The sequence below is a fragment of the Somniosus microcephalus genome, chromosome 15 (assembly GCF_052327205.1).
Source record: "Somniosus microcephalus isolate GS21.2 chromosome 15, FLI_Smic_1.0, whole genome shotgun sequence".
NCBI classification, from domain to species: Eukaryota; Metazoa; Chordata; class Chondrichthyes; order Squaliformes; family Somniosidae; genus Somniosus; species Somniosus microcephalus.
In genome coordinates this window covers 93,818,721-93,835,009 of record NC_141001.1, presented here as the reverse complement: position 1 = coordinate 93,835,009, position 16,289 = coordinate 93,818,721, and the positions used below count along the sequence as shown (strand labels likewise).

The 16,289-nt window shown below is 46.9% G+C and overlaps 1 protein-coding gene across 1 annotated transcript in view; it reads right to left on the bottom strand.

Moving 5' to 3' along the window:
- slc5a12 (solute carrier family 5 member 12) overlaps window positions 1-16,289 on the bottom strand; it is a 95,126-nt gene that overhangs the window by 12,482 nt on the left and 66,355 nt on the right. Inside the window, exons 11-13 of the mRNA XM_086008126.1 lie at window positions 9,931-10,017; window positions 9,649-9,836; window positions 9,451-9,554 (exon numbers count right to left, since the gene is read on the bottom strand). Coding sequence (XP_085864252.1) covers window positions 9,451-9,554; window positions 9,649-9,836; window positions 9,931-10,017 — 379 coding nt within the window. The remainder of the gene's footprint in view (window positions 1-9,450; window positions 9,555-9,648; window positions 9,837-9,930; window positions 10,018-16,289) is intronic.

Sequence of the window (16,289 nt, the reverse complement as noted above, 5' to 3'; positions counted from 1 at the left end):
ACCAGCCGATTGTGGCGCATGCTGCGGTCCTGCCCCGTCAGAGTGCCAGTGTGTCGGCCGACCACGGAGCAGGTGTCCGCTCTCAGGATGTAAGCATTCCTGATGCCACCGCTGGCAAGTCTCCACTGCAGCTGCCACCACCTGCAGGACAGACTGCTTCCAACCATTCACAGTTGGACCAGTCATCATCCGGGCCCTCCAAGCCCAGAGGTCGTCCAGGCCGTCCCTCAGGGGCTTCTGCCCTTTCGAACACTCAGCAGGCGTCCCCCAGCCTTGACGCAGCCACTGGGGTACAATTACAGAGGAGCTGCAGGGAGGGAAGGGCCCGATCTCGTATGAGAAGTAGATCTCCATCAAGGGGTAAAGAGTAGAGGGAGCTGTTGAGATGTCTCATTTGTAGAATTTGGGTAGTGTTGCGGGTTTGCCAGACAGTTATGTGTTAGTTCGTTAGTTATGCTTTCTGTTGCCATTGCTTTGTCATGCTGGAAGGAAGCATTTTTTGGAAAATAAAGAAAATGTTTTATTTACACTGGAACTCTAGACGATTTACAAGCATGGTGGCCTTCAAAGGCTTTGGGAGAACCGGAGGGCACTGATCCAATTACACCCAGCATTCCGTCAGAGGGGCCTAGAACTGAGTCCTTATGAGCCTCTGACGGACGGCCCTTCCAGTTTCTGGACCCCTCCCGTCTTCCTCCTCCTCATCCTCCTCTTCCTCCTCCTCCTCCTCCTCGTCCGCCTGCTCTGCTGGACCTTCAAGGTCGGCTGGCATTGGCTGGGTGCGTCGGATGGCCAGGTTGTGGAGCATGCAGCAGACCACGACGATGCATGACACTTGCTCCGGCGAGTACTGCAGGGCGCCCCCTGAATGGTCGAGACAACGGAACCGCTGCTTGAGCACACCGATTGTGTGCTCCACAATGTTCCTGGTCGCCTGATAGCTGGTGTTGTAATGCTCTTTTGCCGGTGTGCTGGGTAAACGGAGCGGGGTCATGAGCCATGGGCAGAGAGGATAGCCCTTGTCGCCAAGAAGCCAGCCTCGTGGGTGAGTCGGGGCCTCGAAAAGGTCAGCCACTGAGGTCTGCCGCAGGATGAACGCGTCGTGGCTGCTGCCAGGGAATTGGGCGTTTACCGCGACGATCATCTGCCGGTGGTCACAGACCAGCTGCACATTGAGGGAGTGGAACCCCTTGCAGTTGCGGAACTCTTCGGGATTCTGTAATGGTGCCCGCAAAGCCACGTGTGTGCAATCAATGGCGCCCTGCACCATGGGGAAGTCCGCTATAGCCGCGAAGCCCTGTGCGCGCTCCCCCTGCTTCTCCAGGGTCAAAGGGAAGGTGATTAATTCCTGCCTCCTTCTATATAGGGCAGCTGTAACTTGCTGGATGCAGCAATGCACCGCAAATTGAGAAATATTTGCAATGTCCCCAGTTGCTGCCTGAAACGAGCCGCTGGCGAAAAAGTTTAGGGCAACAGTGACTTTGACGGCCACCGACAGAGAGGTCCTGCACCGTAGCCGCGGCTGCAGATCTTCAGCAAGCAGGTGGCACAGCTCAGTCACCACATCCTTTGCGAATTGGAGCCTTCGCATACACTGCTCCTCCGACATGGCAATGTATGACACCTGCTGCCTGAAAACCCTGGCAGCGTACAGTCGCATTTGGCGATGTCCATTGCCCCTCCTCCTTCTGGCCATTCCCGGCCCCCTCTCCCTCCGCCTCTGTGCCCTTGCCATATGTTCAGCCAGCAGGACGTTCCCCTCCAAAGCAGCTCCCATTACAATGTGAGAGAAGTAAGACGCAGTAATATCTCACCAGCAAACTGTTGTGGACAGGGCTGAAGGTCCAAAGGAACCGCTGGCTCAATGAAGAGTACGCTCTCCCACTGAAGGTCAGCAACTCTCTCCAACAACCAGCAAGATGCCCACCCAAAATGGCTGCCGCTTTTATACTAGTGCAGTGCCCTTTAAATAGCTCCCCACTAGCCCGAGAAGCGCCAGGCGGAACGGAGGCGGGCGCCACTCAATTTCCGGTCCGGGGCACCAAAAAGGCATTGCACACTGAAATGACGTCATGATCTGCCTGCGCCCGCGAGTGGCCGCTATGATTTAACGTCGGCGCTAAAACCCACTCAATATAGCAAGAGGTGCTGGGTTCACTGCGCACGGGCAAAAATTGGCTAACGCCCCACTTTTTGGCCTCTTTAGGCGCTAATCGCTGGCGCAACCAATCGAATTTCTAGGCCACTGGGTTTAAAAATCTAAAAAGCCTCAACGACACAAGCTGTCAATACAGGCTTCTGAGATAAGATGAACTGTTATCACAAAAGTTGTAAACACCACACAAGCTTTTGAAATGGGAATTGATTGTTAATACTGAGACAAAGGTCCTATTGAAGAAGCAAAGGCTTGCTTCCAAGGAGTCTGCAGTTTGGAACCAACACAGTAGCAATGCCCAAGTAAAGTGTTAAAAACTGACACTTCGAACAGAAACACAGAACATTAAAAAACCATGTGCCTTTGATAAAAGTAACATCAAGTGAGAAACAGGAAACACGATTATATATACAACCAATTGAAGTAGCTAAGAAATGCAACAAACACCCTAGTTAAAGTGTTTTTGATTTACATATTGTAAAAGGTACAAAACAGAAGACTTTGAAAATATGACTTCAATAGAAGACACCAAGCAATCACATGGTTTTTGTATTGGAAATGAAACAGTTAGGAGACACAACGTCTGATTATAACCAGTTAAGCCAATAGTAAAAATTGAAATGAAGTCCTTCGTAAGAATGGCATCAAAGAGATAAATCTGTAATAACCATTTTTTATGATAAGTTGTTGAAACACCTACACAGCAGACAGGATTCTGAAAGTTAACAGCTGAAATGACAGTAAGATTAGAAAGAATTCAACAGTAGATGACTTGAGATAATTAGCTTACATCAGCAGAAAACTTAAAAGAATAATCCTCTAAAAAAAAAAGAGTATAAAAATAGAGCTTTCAAATAGAAAGTCAGACGTCGCTGGAAGGGGCAAGCGATTCTCAACTTCAGAGGCAGGCTCTGTAAGTTTTTAACTCTTTGAGTCTCAGGGATCAAGAGGTACTCTTATTTCATTTTGGTGGATATTCTGGATTAGAAATAATAAGAAATGTAAAAATGTATGAAGTTAAGATTTGAGAATAAGTATCTCTGAGAATTAGAAATGTAAGCTATTTGTATTTTGAATTGTTAAAGTCACGATTGACTCACCAGCTGTTAACTGTATGTCGGCTCTTAAATAAATCTATTTATTTTTAGAATTGTCTCAAATAGTATTTCTGTATCAAACTCGCAAACTCAATTTCTGTACACTCTTTTTGTGAGGAGTTGCAGAATTCTGGGGGGGGTTTCCGGACCCTCATAATATCCGGAAGGTTACAGTCTAGTTAAACTTATTAAAAGTACTATCTGGAAGACGGTAACATCTTCAAGTCATTCCTTTCCTTTAGAGAGAGATAGCCTGGACCTTTAGACCCAATTAAGCATCTTATAGAATTCGACTATCTCTAACTTTCGCTGAAGGTGAACGTCTGGGGAATACACCTGATCTGGGGTAGCCCGAAAAGGGCTAGGACTAGTAATTATCCCTTCAGTTGGCACCCAACTTGTGTGTTAACGAGTTGATACAGAACCTATACTTATATTTATATCTATATCCATCTCGTAGATTGTTAAGTATAGAAGGAGTGTTTTACTAACAGTGGTACTAAGACCCAGATTTAAGTCTCTAGCGACGACAAGACCATGATCAGGCCTTGTAGAACTTAAATCAGAACTCCCTCAATATACCATTGAGGTCTAGAAATTTCGTATAACGTTCATATTAAACCCTAACTGAGGTTAGGCCCTGACGAAATATTAAACCCTAACCGAGGTTAGGTCCTGAAGAAATGGCAAACCCTGTTGGAATTGGCCAAGTCTTTTATTAGAAAATTCAAACGATTGCTTTATTAGGGAAAGTAATCCTATCCCTGTACCTCCACAAAACCAAGTGATAATTTTTGAAATAGAAGGCTTTGATGCCGAAGGAGCCATTAGAACTCATGGCACGATTAATGTTGATCACCAGAACCAGGGGACACAGAATATCCTGTGGGATAATCAAACAAATACTCCAAATCCACTAAATTCCTTAATGATAAGGTGCACACCCGCACAATTGGGAGGCCTTTTTTTGTTGGTGACAATTTTGCACCACGCATTCTGAAAGAGAGAGAGAGAGAGACTTCTGGAGAGATTCAACGCTGTGTGAAGGAGTTTTGGGTACTGAGCAGCACTTTGCAGGTTTTTCAATATTCTAAAGTAATCCTGAGCATGTGACCAAATGAGCTGAGTGCAGCAGAGAATGAGATTTAACCTAGTGCTAATTATCAGTAACATTACCTGGGAATCAATTACAATCATTCAGCCTGTGTGTTTAAACCAGACACTGGAGAAAGCCCGGGAGAGAAGGGGGGTGCGGTGAGCCTGCCCCCTCCCCTTCCCCCCCGCCCACACACACGTCCTCCAGGGGTGATAAAAGCCAAGTTTGCAGTCGGAGGTGATAATTAGCGCCGGGCGCTAAACTTTGCTCCCAGCCGATAATCGCGCCCCAAACGGGGCGATGCTGAATTTCTCCCCTTATGACTCTAAAATGACTTGAAATTACAATAAATTAAGTATTTTAAACAAAAATTTAATTTTTTGCGGGGCTAAATATAAACTTAACTTTTTAAAAATATTTTAAAATGATAAATCAGTGAAAAAATTTTTTTTTTTTTACTTTTTTCAACTCTTATCCTGGTAAAAGCAGGCCTTACGCCTGCTTTTACCAGGCATAAGAATTGTAAGGGTTTTCTGCGGGCGGAGGGTCTCCAAAAAGCAAAACTATCCACCCACAGAGGCCCTTCTTCAGGGCAGCTGGAGGATCTGAAATGACAGATCGGAAATGCGCATGCGCTGTGCATGCCTGAAACCGGCATTTCCGATGTCCCTACGGGTACACCCCTGTAGGGATCAGAATGACTGGGCTAATATTTGTGCAACATTTGGACCAGACTGAATCATACACAAGTGCTTTACAACCTAAACAGTAACATTTTGGGTTGACTTATTAGCAAAACTCTATATCCAATGATATTTCTGTTCATACAATTGGATATTCATGGGGAATTTTTACTCATGGGCAGGTAGGTGAGCTGCCTGTCCAATTATTACAGCTGGGCCTTGTGTACATCCCATCGGCCAGCATTGTCACTTTAATGCTCTTACCAATGCGTTTATGCTTGTTGGAATGGTTAAAATTGACGTGAATGAGCGGGCGGCCCTGGTGGATGCTCCAGTCAGTGCTTAAAATGCCATCAGGGTTCTATGTATGTCATAGGACTCTGATTTGCAGAAAGATATGAGGCTCCTGCCTGTTTCAAGTGGGTATCTCGGATGCAGGAGAAAAGAAAGGCATTGTAATCGCTGTGCTGCGGGAGGGGAGCGGGAAATTAACCTATAAGAACATAAGAATATAAGAAATAGGAGCAGGAATAGGCCACTTGGCCCCTCAAGCTTGCTCCGCCATTCAATAAGATCATGGCTGATCATGGGCTCAAAGCCACTTCCCTGCCTGCTCCCCATAACCCTTTACTCCCTTATCTTGCAAAAATCTGTCTATCTCCACCTTAAATGTATTTAATGACCCAGCCTCCACGGCTCTCTGGGGTAGAGAATTCCACAGATTTATGACACTTTGAGAGAAGAATTTCCTCCTCATCTCAGTTCTAATAGGGCGACCCTTTATTCTGAGACTGTGCCCCTGAGTTCTAGATTTCCCCATGAGGGGAAATATCCTCTCTGCATCTTATATGTTTCAATAAGATCACCTCTCATTCTTCTAAATTCCAAAGAGTATAGGCCGAGCCTGCTCAACCTTTTCTCATAAGTCAACCCCTTCATCTCTGGAATTAACCTAGTGAATCGTCTCTGAACTGCCTCCAATGCAAGTATATCCTTCCTTAAATAAGGAGACCAAAACTGTACACAGTACTCAAGGTGTGTTCTCGCCAATACCCTGTACAGTTGTAGCAGGACATCCCTGCTTTTATACTCCAACCCCTTTGAAATAAAGGCCAACATCCCATTTGCCTTTTTGATTACTAGCTGTACCTGCATGCTAACTTTTTGTGTTTCATGCACAAGGACCCCCAGGTCCCTCTGAACTGTAACATTTTGTAATCTCTCTCCATTTAAATAATAGTTTGCTTTTTTATTTTTCCTGCCAAAGTGTATAACCTCGCACTTTCCCACATTATACTCCATCTGCCAAATGTTTGCCCACTCACTTAGCCTGTCTATATCCCTTTGCAGGTGCTTTGAGTCCTCTGCACAACTTGCTATCCCACCCATCTTTGTATCATCCACAAACTTGGCTACATTACACTCGGTCCCTTCATCCAAGTCATGAATGTAGATTGTAAATAGTTGAGGCCCCGGCACTGATCCCTGGGCACCCCACTAGTTACCATTTGCCAACCGGAAAATGACCCATTTATCCCGACTCTCTGTATTCTGTTAGTTAGCCAATTCTCTATCCATGCTAATATATTACCCCCAATTCTGTGAACTCTTATCTTATGCAGTAACCTTTTATGTGGCACCTTATTGAATGCCTTCTGGAAATCCAAATACACCACATCTACTGGTTCACCTTTGTCCACCCTACTCGTTACCTCCTCAAAGAACTCCAGCAAATTTGTTAAACATGATTTCCCTTTCATAAATCCATGCTGACTCTGCTTGACTGCATTATGATTTGCCAAATGCCCTGCTACTGCTTCCTTAATGAAGGACTCCAGTATTTACCCAACGACAGATGTTAGGCTAACTGGTCTATAATTTCCTGCTTTCTGTCTCCCTCCTTTCTTAAATAGGGGTGTTACCCCTCCCTGTGGCCCCTTGATTATCCAGTATTGGGATGTTGTTAGTGTCTTCTACTGTGAAGACAGATACAAAATAATTGTTCAGAGTCTCTGCCATTTCCCCGTTCCCCATTATTAATTCCCCAGTCTCACCCTCTAAGGGACCAATGTTTACTTTAGCTACCCTCTTCCTTTTTATATACCTGTAGAAGCTCTTACTATCTGTTTTAATGTGTCTTGCCAGTTTACTTTCATAATTCATCTTCTCTCTATTATTTTTTTAGTCATCCTTTGCTGGTTTTTAAAAATTTCCCAATCCTCTGGTCTCCCACCAATCTTGGCAACATTGTATGCCTTTGTTTGCAATTTGATACCATCCTTTACTTCCTTAGTTAGCCACGGATGGTGCTCCCTTCTCTTAAAATCTTTCTTTCTCACTGGAATATGTTTTTGTTGAGAGTTATGAAATATCTCCTTAAATGTCCACCACTGCATTTCAACTGTCTTACCCTTTAATTTATTTTTTCAGTCCACTTTAGCCAGTTCTGCCCTCATGCCATTGTAATTGCCTTTGTTTAAGATCAGGACACTGGTTTGAGATACAACTTTCTCACCCTCCAACTGAATTTGAAATTCAACCATGCTATGAGCACTCTTTCCTAGAGGATCCTTTACTGTAAGATCATTTATTAATTCTGTCTCATTACATAGTACCAGATCCAAGATAGCCTGCTCCCTGGTTGGTTCCATTACATACTGTTCTAGGAAACCCTATGATGCACTCTCTGAACTCCTCCTCAAGGCTACCATGGCCAATTTGATTTGTCCAATCAATATGGAGATTAAAATCACCCATGATTATTACCATACCTTTTTTACAGGCCTCCATTATTTGTTGATTTATACTCTGTCCAACAGTACTCCTCCATTTTAGCTCCCACCATATTATTCCAGCAGTCGGGAGGTGTTAAGGTTCCTGCTTATACCTATGCTACATGCAGTGGAGGGCATAAGAACATCTACAACAACTTGTATTTATATAGCGCCTTTAACATAGTAAAATGTCCCAAGGCACTTCACAGGAGTATTATAAGACAAAAAAATTGACACTGAGCCACATAAGGAGAAATTAGGGCAGATGACCAAATGTTTGGTCAAAGAGGTAAGTTTTAAGGAGGGTCTTAAAGGAGGAAAGAGAGGTAGAGAGGCAGAGAGGTTTAGGCAGGGAATTCCAGAGCTTAGGGCCTAGGCAACAGAAAGCACGGCCACCAATGGTTCAGCAATAATAATCAGGGATGCTCAAGAGGACAGAATTAGAGGAGCGCAGATATCTCGGGGGGTTGTGGGGTTGGAGGAGATTACAGAGATAGGAAGGGGCGAAGCCATGGAGGGATTTGAAAACAAAACAGAGAATTTTGAAATCAAGGTGTTGCTTAACTGGGAGCCAATGTCGGTCAGCGAGCACAGGGGTGATGGGTGAACAGGACTTGGTGCGAGTTAGGACACGGGCAACTGAGTTTTGGATGACCTCAAGTTTACGTAGGGTAGAACGTGGGAGGCCAGCCAGGAGTGCGTTGGAATAGTCAAGCCTAGAGGTAACAAAGGCATAGATGAGGGTTTCAACAGCGGATGAGCGGAGGCAAAGGTGGAGACGGGCGATGTTACGGAGGTGGAAATAGGTGGTCTTATTTATGCTGCGGATATGTGATCGGAAGCTAATTTCAGGATCAAACATGACACCAAGGTTGCGAACAGTGTGTATCAGCCTCAGACAGATGTTAGGGAGAGGGATGGAGTCAGTGGCTACGGAACGGAGTTTGTGGCGGGGGCCGAAAACAATGGCTTTGGTCTTCCCAATATTTAATTGCAGAAAATTTCTGCTCATCGGACAAGCAGTCTGACAATTTAGAGACTGTGGCGCTGTCGAGAGAAGTGGTGTTGAGGTAGAGCTGGGTGTCGTCAGCGTACATGTGGAAACTGATGCTGTGTTTTCGGATGATGTCGCATGTAGATGAGAAATAGGAGGGGGGCCAAGGATAGATCCTGGGGGACACCAGAGGTAATGATGCGGGAGAGGGAAGAGAAACCATTGCAGGTGATTCCCTGGCTACGATTAGATAGATAAGAACGGAACAAGAGCTCCATTGTCATGACAGCACATCAAGTAATGTTCTATGTGTTGTGAAGAATTAGAGTAATTAAAGTATCTGATTCAGAGTTCAGTTTCCCAGGTATGAGATTAAGGCAGCACTGGCAAAAGTCAAATCTAAAGAGTTCTATTCAATGGATATGGAATTGTGGCATAAGTCAATGATGCATCAGCATTCTCACTACTGACCATCAGCAGTATGATTGCATGATTGGTTTATGAATAATGAATTGACATCCACTGCAAATCTTGGTCCGAAAATTTAACAAAAATAAACAGATTAATCATTGGATGTAATGAAGTGACAAATACTACAAGCTGAGGAGCTCTTTACAAAGACTAATTGATCTTGAAATGTTTAGAACAAACCTGATATGAAGCTTATCAGAAGTCCAGCTATCAATGACCCCAGGAATCCTAAAGGACTATAGTAGAGATACGATATAGAATACCAGCTATCTGCCAGGGGCGGTCTGCCAATATAAAAGTGCAATATCATTATTGTCAGATGGCACGCTACTTAATTACAGTAAATGTCAATTTTAACAAAAAATTACATAGTCATACCTGTATTTCTCTTCAGGGGTTAAGGTTGGTGATACTGTAGAAAACAAATCCGATGTGTTCAGTGATAAGCAACTGTTGGTACTTAAATGTAAGGGTAGTGCTTTTGAGGCTGGCGCAGGGTAAATAAACCCACCAATTGCAGGCCAGAAGGATAAGGTTACTCCAACTGCTAGGCCTCCGATTGCACCCTGTAAACATGAGCCATACGTTTGATGTGGTCGTGTTCAAACCAGTGGACAAAGAAGGTGCTGAATTTCATTTGAGAACAAGTTATATACTTACAATCCAGTTTGCGCAAGGAAATAAAATTCCCAATGAAAATAATCCAAGCATTGGCCCCCCACACATGCCATGAATACTGAGTGCTGCCTGTAAATCAAAAGAAGACAGTTACAGCAATTAATACAGAAACGTTTTTGAGACTACCCCTCCTCACTTGAGAAATAACAACAGTTTTTCCAGCATTTCCTGTTGTTATTTCGGATTTCCAGCATCCGCAGTATTTTGCTGTCCTCCTCACTTGAGTATTGATTTATACTTATTAAAAAGCAAAAAAATAGCTAAATGCTGGAAATCTGGAAGAAAACCAGAAGGTGGAGGAAACATAAAGCTGGTCAGTCAGCATTTGTGGCGATGGGATAACGTTTTGGGATGGTCCTTCTTCAGAACTGAAAGCTAGAAGGGTAAGTGAGTGTTTTAATAGAGTCAGAAAGGAGGGGAAGGGAAGATAAAAACAGATGCTGCAAGCACAGAGAGGAAGCTTATCAGCAAATTACCTGTGCGCTGCTTAAAGGAAAAAAATAGACTGCCAGGTGATGTAAAATTTCATCTCAATCTGGCAATAAAAAGAAGTATTAAAGAAATAAAAGACATTGAAAAAAGCAAAAGAACATGGGTCTGTCGATCCCAAAAAGGAGAAAAAGGAAACAGCAAGGCCACGTTCTGATAAAATGACTCCACGCTAAATGTTATCCCACCTTCTGGACACAACAGGCCCAGCCCATGTCACGACCATCCCCTGCTGTAAAGAAAATGGAGGACGCCAGAACGCTCTACTTCCCTTCAGATAGTCTCACTGGATCTTGAATGGCCATCTGAACTAGATAATGCAGGAATGCTCTGTATATGATTTTGGCACCTGCAGGGTACATTATTTGGTTCTGATAGTTAAAAATAATGAGTTGAAAAAAAATTAACTATTAACTCCAGCTGAAGAGTTAACCCCAGCATATATATGATGGGCTCAAATGGCCTCCTTTTTATGGTTCCAGAAAGAAATGAGCCTTGAAGACGATGTAAACAATGTCCTAATATCCCACAGGTTTGACTGATTAGGATTTACAGTTTTCCTAGTTATTGTACATTTAATGGATTTCCTACATTACAATAGTGACTACACTTCAAAAAGTACTTCATTGGCTGTAAAGCGCTTTGGGATGTCCGGTGGTCATGAAAGGCGCTATATAAATGCAAGTCTTTTTTTTTTCTTTCATTCCCAGAATAGGGCTAGGATCTTGGCTTTCAAAAATATCACTTTTCCCACCTGTAGTTATAGCAGCTAGCAGTTTATACCAGGGCAATATTAGCCATTTGCCATTCCCATAGATGTCAATGAAAGAGGCATTAGACTGGATTAAACGCTTTGGCTATTTCAAGTAGCCTCAGCTTTTAAACAGCAGTTTGCATCTCGCTGAGGTGCGACAACCTTGGCTGCTTAATTCTCCATCATTAGTGTTGGGTTACAGTTTGCAAAAACAGCACAGACTGCAGCAGCAAACACGGCTGGAATGAGAAAAGTGAGTGAGCCTCAGCACAAAAAAGTGACCTCCCAAACAAGATGGATGAGCTGCCGAAGATGAGCCAGCGCATCCTAAGGCAGCACCGGGGTCTGCCTAAACCTACTGTCGCCGATTTACAGAGACAGTGTGCACAGCCATTCCCTGAATGGCAACAAGGCTCCAACCCAGACAGAAAGAGGAAGCGCGGGGGAAAGGATGGGGAAGTCGAGGAGGCGCTGGTGTCAGAATGCACGCGGGAGAGATGTGGCCCTCTTCTAGCCCAAAAAGCCAAACAGTTGGTTAAAGCACTTGACAGGCCTGATTTTCATCCCTCTGAGGGGTGGCTTCAGGGATGGAAGTCCTGCCATGACGTTGGTTCTGTACATGCACACGGAGAAAAACTTAACTCAGGTGTCGCAAGTGCAGAGCAGTGGTTACAAAATGCGCTGCCTGGGTGACTCAAAGGATATAGGGGGAGAAATTCAGTTGTTAGCGCCAGCCGCTGGCGCCTTACGAGGGCGATAAGTGGGGCGCGAAGCGGCTAGTGCCCGGGCACAGCGAGACCTGCGCCTCTCGCGAAATTGAGCGGACATTTAGCGGCGGCGCAAAACCGCAACGCCCGCTCAGCTGCGCGCGCAGATCCTTACGTCATTTTATGGTGCAACGCCCTTGGCGCGCCCTGAACCGGAACTTCAGTGGCGCCCCCCCTTCTTTCCGCCTGGCGCTCCCAGTGACTGGTTGACTGGAATGGTTCCCAGTCACTGTGGGGCTGAGGGGGTGCTATTTAAAGGGGGCTCTTCCTGCCTTCTTAGTGGTAGCCATTTTTGGACCACTCCTGTGTGAGAGAGAGAGAGATTTGCAGAGGGACAAAGGGAGAGAGCTTTCTGCATTGAGTCAGCGCTCGCACAGGTACTTCTTGCTTCAGCCCAGAACTTTGCAGTTGGATTGATTTTTCAGTGCCATAGCCTTGAGTGGCCACACATTATGGGGGCTGCAATGGGTGGAAACGTTGGGTTTCTCCATTGCATTGAGAGGGCTCAGAGACGCCAAGAGAGAGTGCCAATCATGGCCAGACGGAGGAGGGCCAACAGGCGTCGGCACAGGAGGCCTTACCCTCCCAGGTTATACCGCCAGCAGTTCTCATACCTCAACATGTCTGAGGAGCAGTGTATTCGGAGGCTTTGATTCAGAAGGGAGGTGGTCACTGAGCTCTGCCACCTGCTTCAGAGAGATCTGCAGCCTCAGCTGAGGAGCAGGACGTCTCTGTCGGTGGCAGTGAAGGTGACAGTGGCTCTCAACTTCTATGCCACCGGCTCCTTACAATCCGCTACTGGGGACATTGCCAATGTCTCCCAGTTCACGGTGCATTGCTGCATCTGCCAAGTCATGAATGCCCTCTTCAAAAGGTGACGTCAATACATTTCCTTCCCCATGACCCTGGACAAGCAGCAAGAGCGCGCAATGGGATTTGCAAGAATAGCGGGCTTCCCCATGGTCCAGGGCACCATTGACTGCACGCATGTGGCTTTGCGGGCGCCTCAAAAGAATGCCGAGGATTACTGCAAACAGAAGGGGTTCCATTCGTTGAACGTGCAGTTGGTGTGTGACCACAGACAGCTGATACTAGCTGTCAATGCCCGCTTTCCAGGCAGCAGCCAAGATGCCTTCATCCTGTGCCAGACTTCTGTGGCAGACCTTTTTGAAGCCCTGGCTCACCCAGGAGGTTGGCTTCTCAGGGACAAGGGCTATCCTTTGTGCACCTGGCTGATGACCCCGCTCTGTGCGCCCAGCACCCCTGCTGAAGAACGATACAATGAGAGCCATCAAGCGACCAGGAACATCATTGAGCACACAATCGGCGTGCTAAAGCAACGGTTCCACTGTCTGGACCATTCCGGGGGAGCCCTTCAGTACTCGCCTGAGTGAGTCTTCCATTTCGTTGTAGTGTGCTGCATGCTGCACAACCTGGCTATCCACAGGACTCAGCCACTGCCAGCAGACATTGGAGGACCACCAGAGGAGGAGGAGGAGGAGCACCAAGACGGGAGGGAGGCACAAAGTGCAAGGGCCGTCTGTCAGCGGCTTATTGCAAGTTGGTTCTAGGCCCCCTCTGAGGGAATGGCTTGTGCCATTGAAAGAATATGAATGGAACCGTTCTGCAAACCCTGAGCTGGTCAAGGCAACAAATAGTTCAAAGAGCAAACATGCACAATCTGAATAAAGACAATTATTTATTTAACAAACTCTGTGCCCTTCCCGCATGACAAACAAATACAGAGAAACCCCCCAAAAAACAGTCAGACACATAACTGGCTCTCACAACCTGGAGACAATGAACAAAAGAGTTAACCAAAAATGACCATGATCCTTGGCCTTCACTAAAAAAATTCACAGCATTTTGCCACACCTCCTACTTTTTGGCCTGCGAGGGTGATCTGCTTCGCTTGCGAGATTGGCCCCTTCCCACCCTGCAGCTCCTCTGCAATGGGACCCCAGTGGCTGCAGCAAGGCTGGGGGAAGGCTGCTGAGTGTCAAAAAGTGAGTCGGCAGATGCCCTTGGGGGACGGCCTGGACGAGCTCTGGGCCTGGAGGGCCCGGCTGTTGACTGCTCCAACTCTGCATGGGCGGCAGCAGTCTGTCCTACGGGTGGTGGCAGCTGCAGTGGAGAAGTGACAGTGTTGGCAGCAGGAATGCTGCCATCCTGACAGAGCACAGGCACTCTCTGGTCGGACAACACATTGGCACTCGCACGGGGCAGCACTGAAGCATGCGGAGCAATCTGCTGAAGCACAGACTGCTGGCCTGCTGCAGCATGGCGAGGGCCCCGGGGAATCCTGCCCAATCCAGCGAGGGTGGCAGCAGTCAGTGCTCGTGTGGCCCTAATCTGTGTCTGCATCAGACCAGCCACTGACTGCATGGCACCACTAAGCACTTGAGTGGAAGCTACCTGTGCTGCACTGAGGTCCTGCAGACTCCTTGCCTGTGCTGCCCCGAATTCCTGTACACTCCTTGCCAGTGACTCTATGGAGTCAGGCATCCTTGTCACTGCAGCCATGAGCTCAGTGTGCCTGTGCTCCGCCTGGGCGTCCATTTCAGCGAGGAGCCGCACCTCCTCTGCGCTCACTGTAGCAGGACTGGAGGCCAGATTCTCCCCCGGTCCGTTGCTGCTGCCTCCTATTGTGCGCCAGCTTGGCCTGCAAGAGAAAGGACGGGCTCTCAGTACAGTGTGAAGCCCTGATCTTGGCTGCACTGCCTCCCATGGTGGAATAGCCCTTACAGTGTGAAGCTCTGATCTTGGCTGCACTGCCTCCCATGGTGGAATAGCCCTTACATTGTGAAGTCCTGATCTTGGCTGCACTGCCTCCCATGGTGGAATAGCCCTTACAGTGTGAAGCCCTGATCTTGGCTGCACTGCCTCCCATGGTCGAATAGCCCTTACAGTGTGAAGCCCTGATCTTGGCTGCACTGCCTCCCATGGTGGAATAGCCCTTACTGTGTGAAGCCCTGATCTTGGCTGCACTGCCTCCCATGGTCGAATAGCCCTTACAGTGTGTAAAATGGTGAATGTGCATGTGAGTTTCATGAAAGGCCCATAGGTGTTGAATGAGAGCTGGGCATTGGGGCTTTCAGGACCCTTTGGCCATAAAGTGAGGTGCACATGCAGGGATGAAGAGGATACTGAAAAGGGTACTCACCCTGAAAACCCGAGTGAGGTCGTTGAACTTCTTCCTGCATTGCACAGGGTCCTAGGTACCATGCTGCTGGAGGTCACTTTGTGTGCCACCTCCCTCCAAGCTTTTCGATATTCATTGGGCAGCGGCCTCCTGCCACTGTCTGGAAACAGGATAGATCACCTGCGCTCCACTGCGCCAACCAGAACCTTCAGGGCCCCCTCACTGAACCGCTGCGCTCACTCCCTGGCCCTCTCCATGGTCCTAGGCGTTACAATGTCGCAGCAGGTCTGTCCAGGCCGAGAATCAGGGCTCCAATGTGCAGGGCGTGGCTGCAAGCCAAATTGACCCTCCCCCTTTAAGAGGTGACCGGCGCCAGCGTGTCTGCCTGCAATCGCTAACTGGCCACACCTGCGCTGCGCCCACCCTCGGTGGTAGCGCCTCGCCTCTCCGGCTTAGCGCCTTAGGATAGTCATGCAGCACCTGCTTTAGCGCACCAAGAACCTCTTGGGGGCGAAGCAAGTCAATTTCGCTGAAGGTGGCGATAATTTGCGCCGGGCGCTAAATTTAGCGCACGCTCGACTATAGCGCCCCAAACGTGGCGATACTGAATTTCTAGGCCATAGGCCTTACAACATCTTTAATTGTGACTTTCTATAGGTGTGTTTCTTATGGTACACTCTTAATGAGAGAGTCCTTGATAAAATTCTAACATGGAACTGAGAGTATCTCAGTGTGTAAGAAAGACTCTTTGTTCGATGCTGTATGCCTAATGAAGCGGGCATGGGGCTCTGTCAGTCAACAAGCAATCCAACTTTGCCTAAAGACAATTAGGGGTTCTATGGTTGAGGAGGAAAACACAGGTAAAATTGTGGCAGCAATTGGCACTGTGACAGCACTGGGCAGGATGTCAAAGGAAGAATTCTCTCAGCTGTGTCAACCTGGAACAAGTGTGGCTTAAATAAAGTTTGAGAACTAACACACATGCTGGTTTACTGGTGATTTGGGGGCATTTTTAACAGCAGGGTTAACGTTTGAGAAGCGCTACTCTATTTACTGTCCACCGCGTATAGCGAGCAAACCGTGTTAGCGCCACCGCGTCCGATATAAACGATGGGGACTGTACCTAAAAAGACGCATATTCAATTAGAGTAGAATAAAAACAACAGCTCAGAAAAGCTGACAGCTTCAC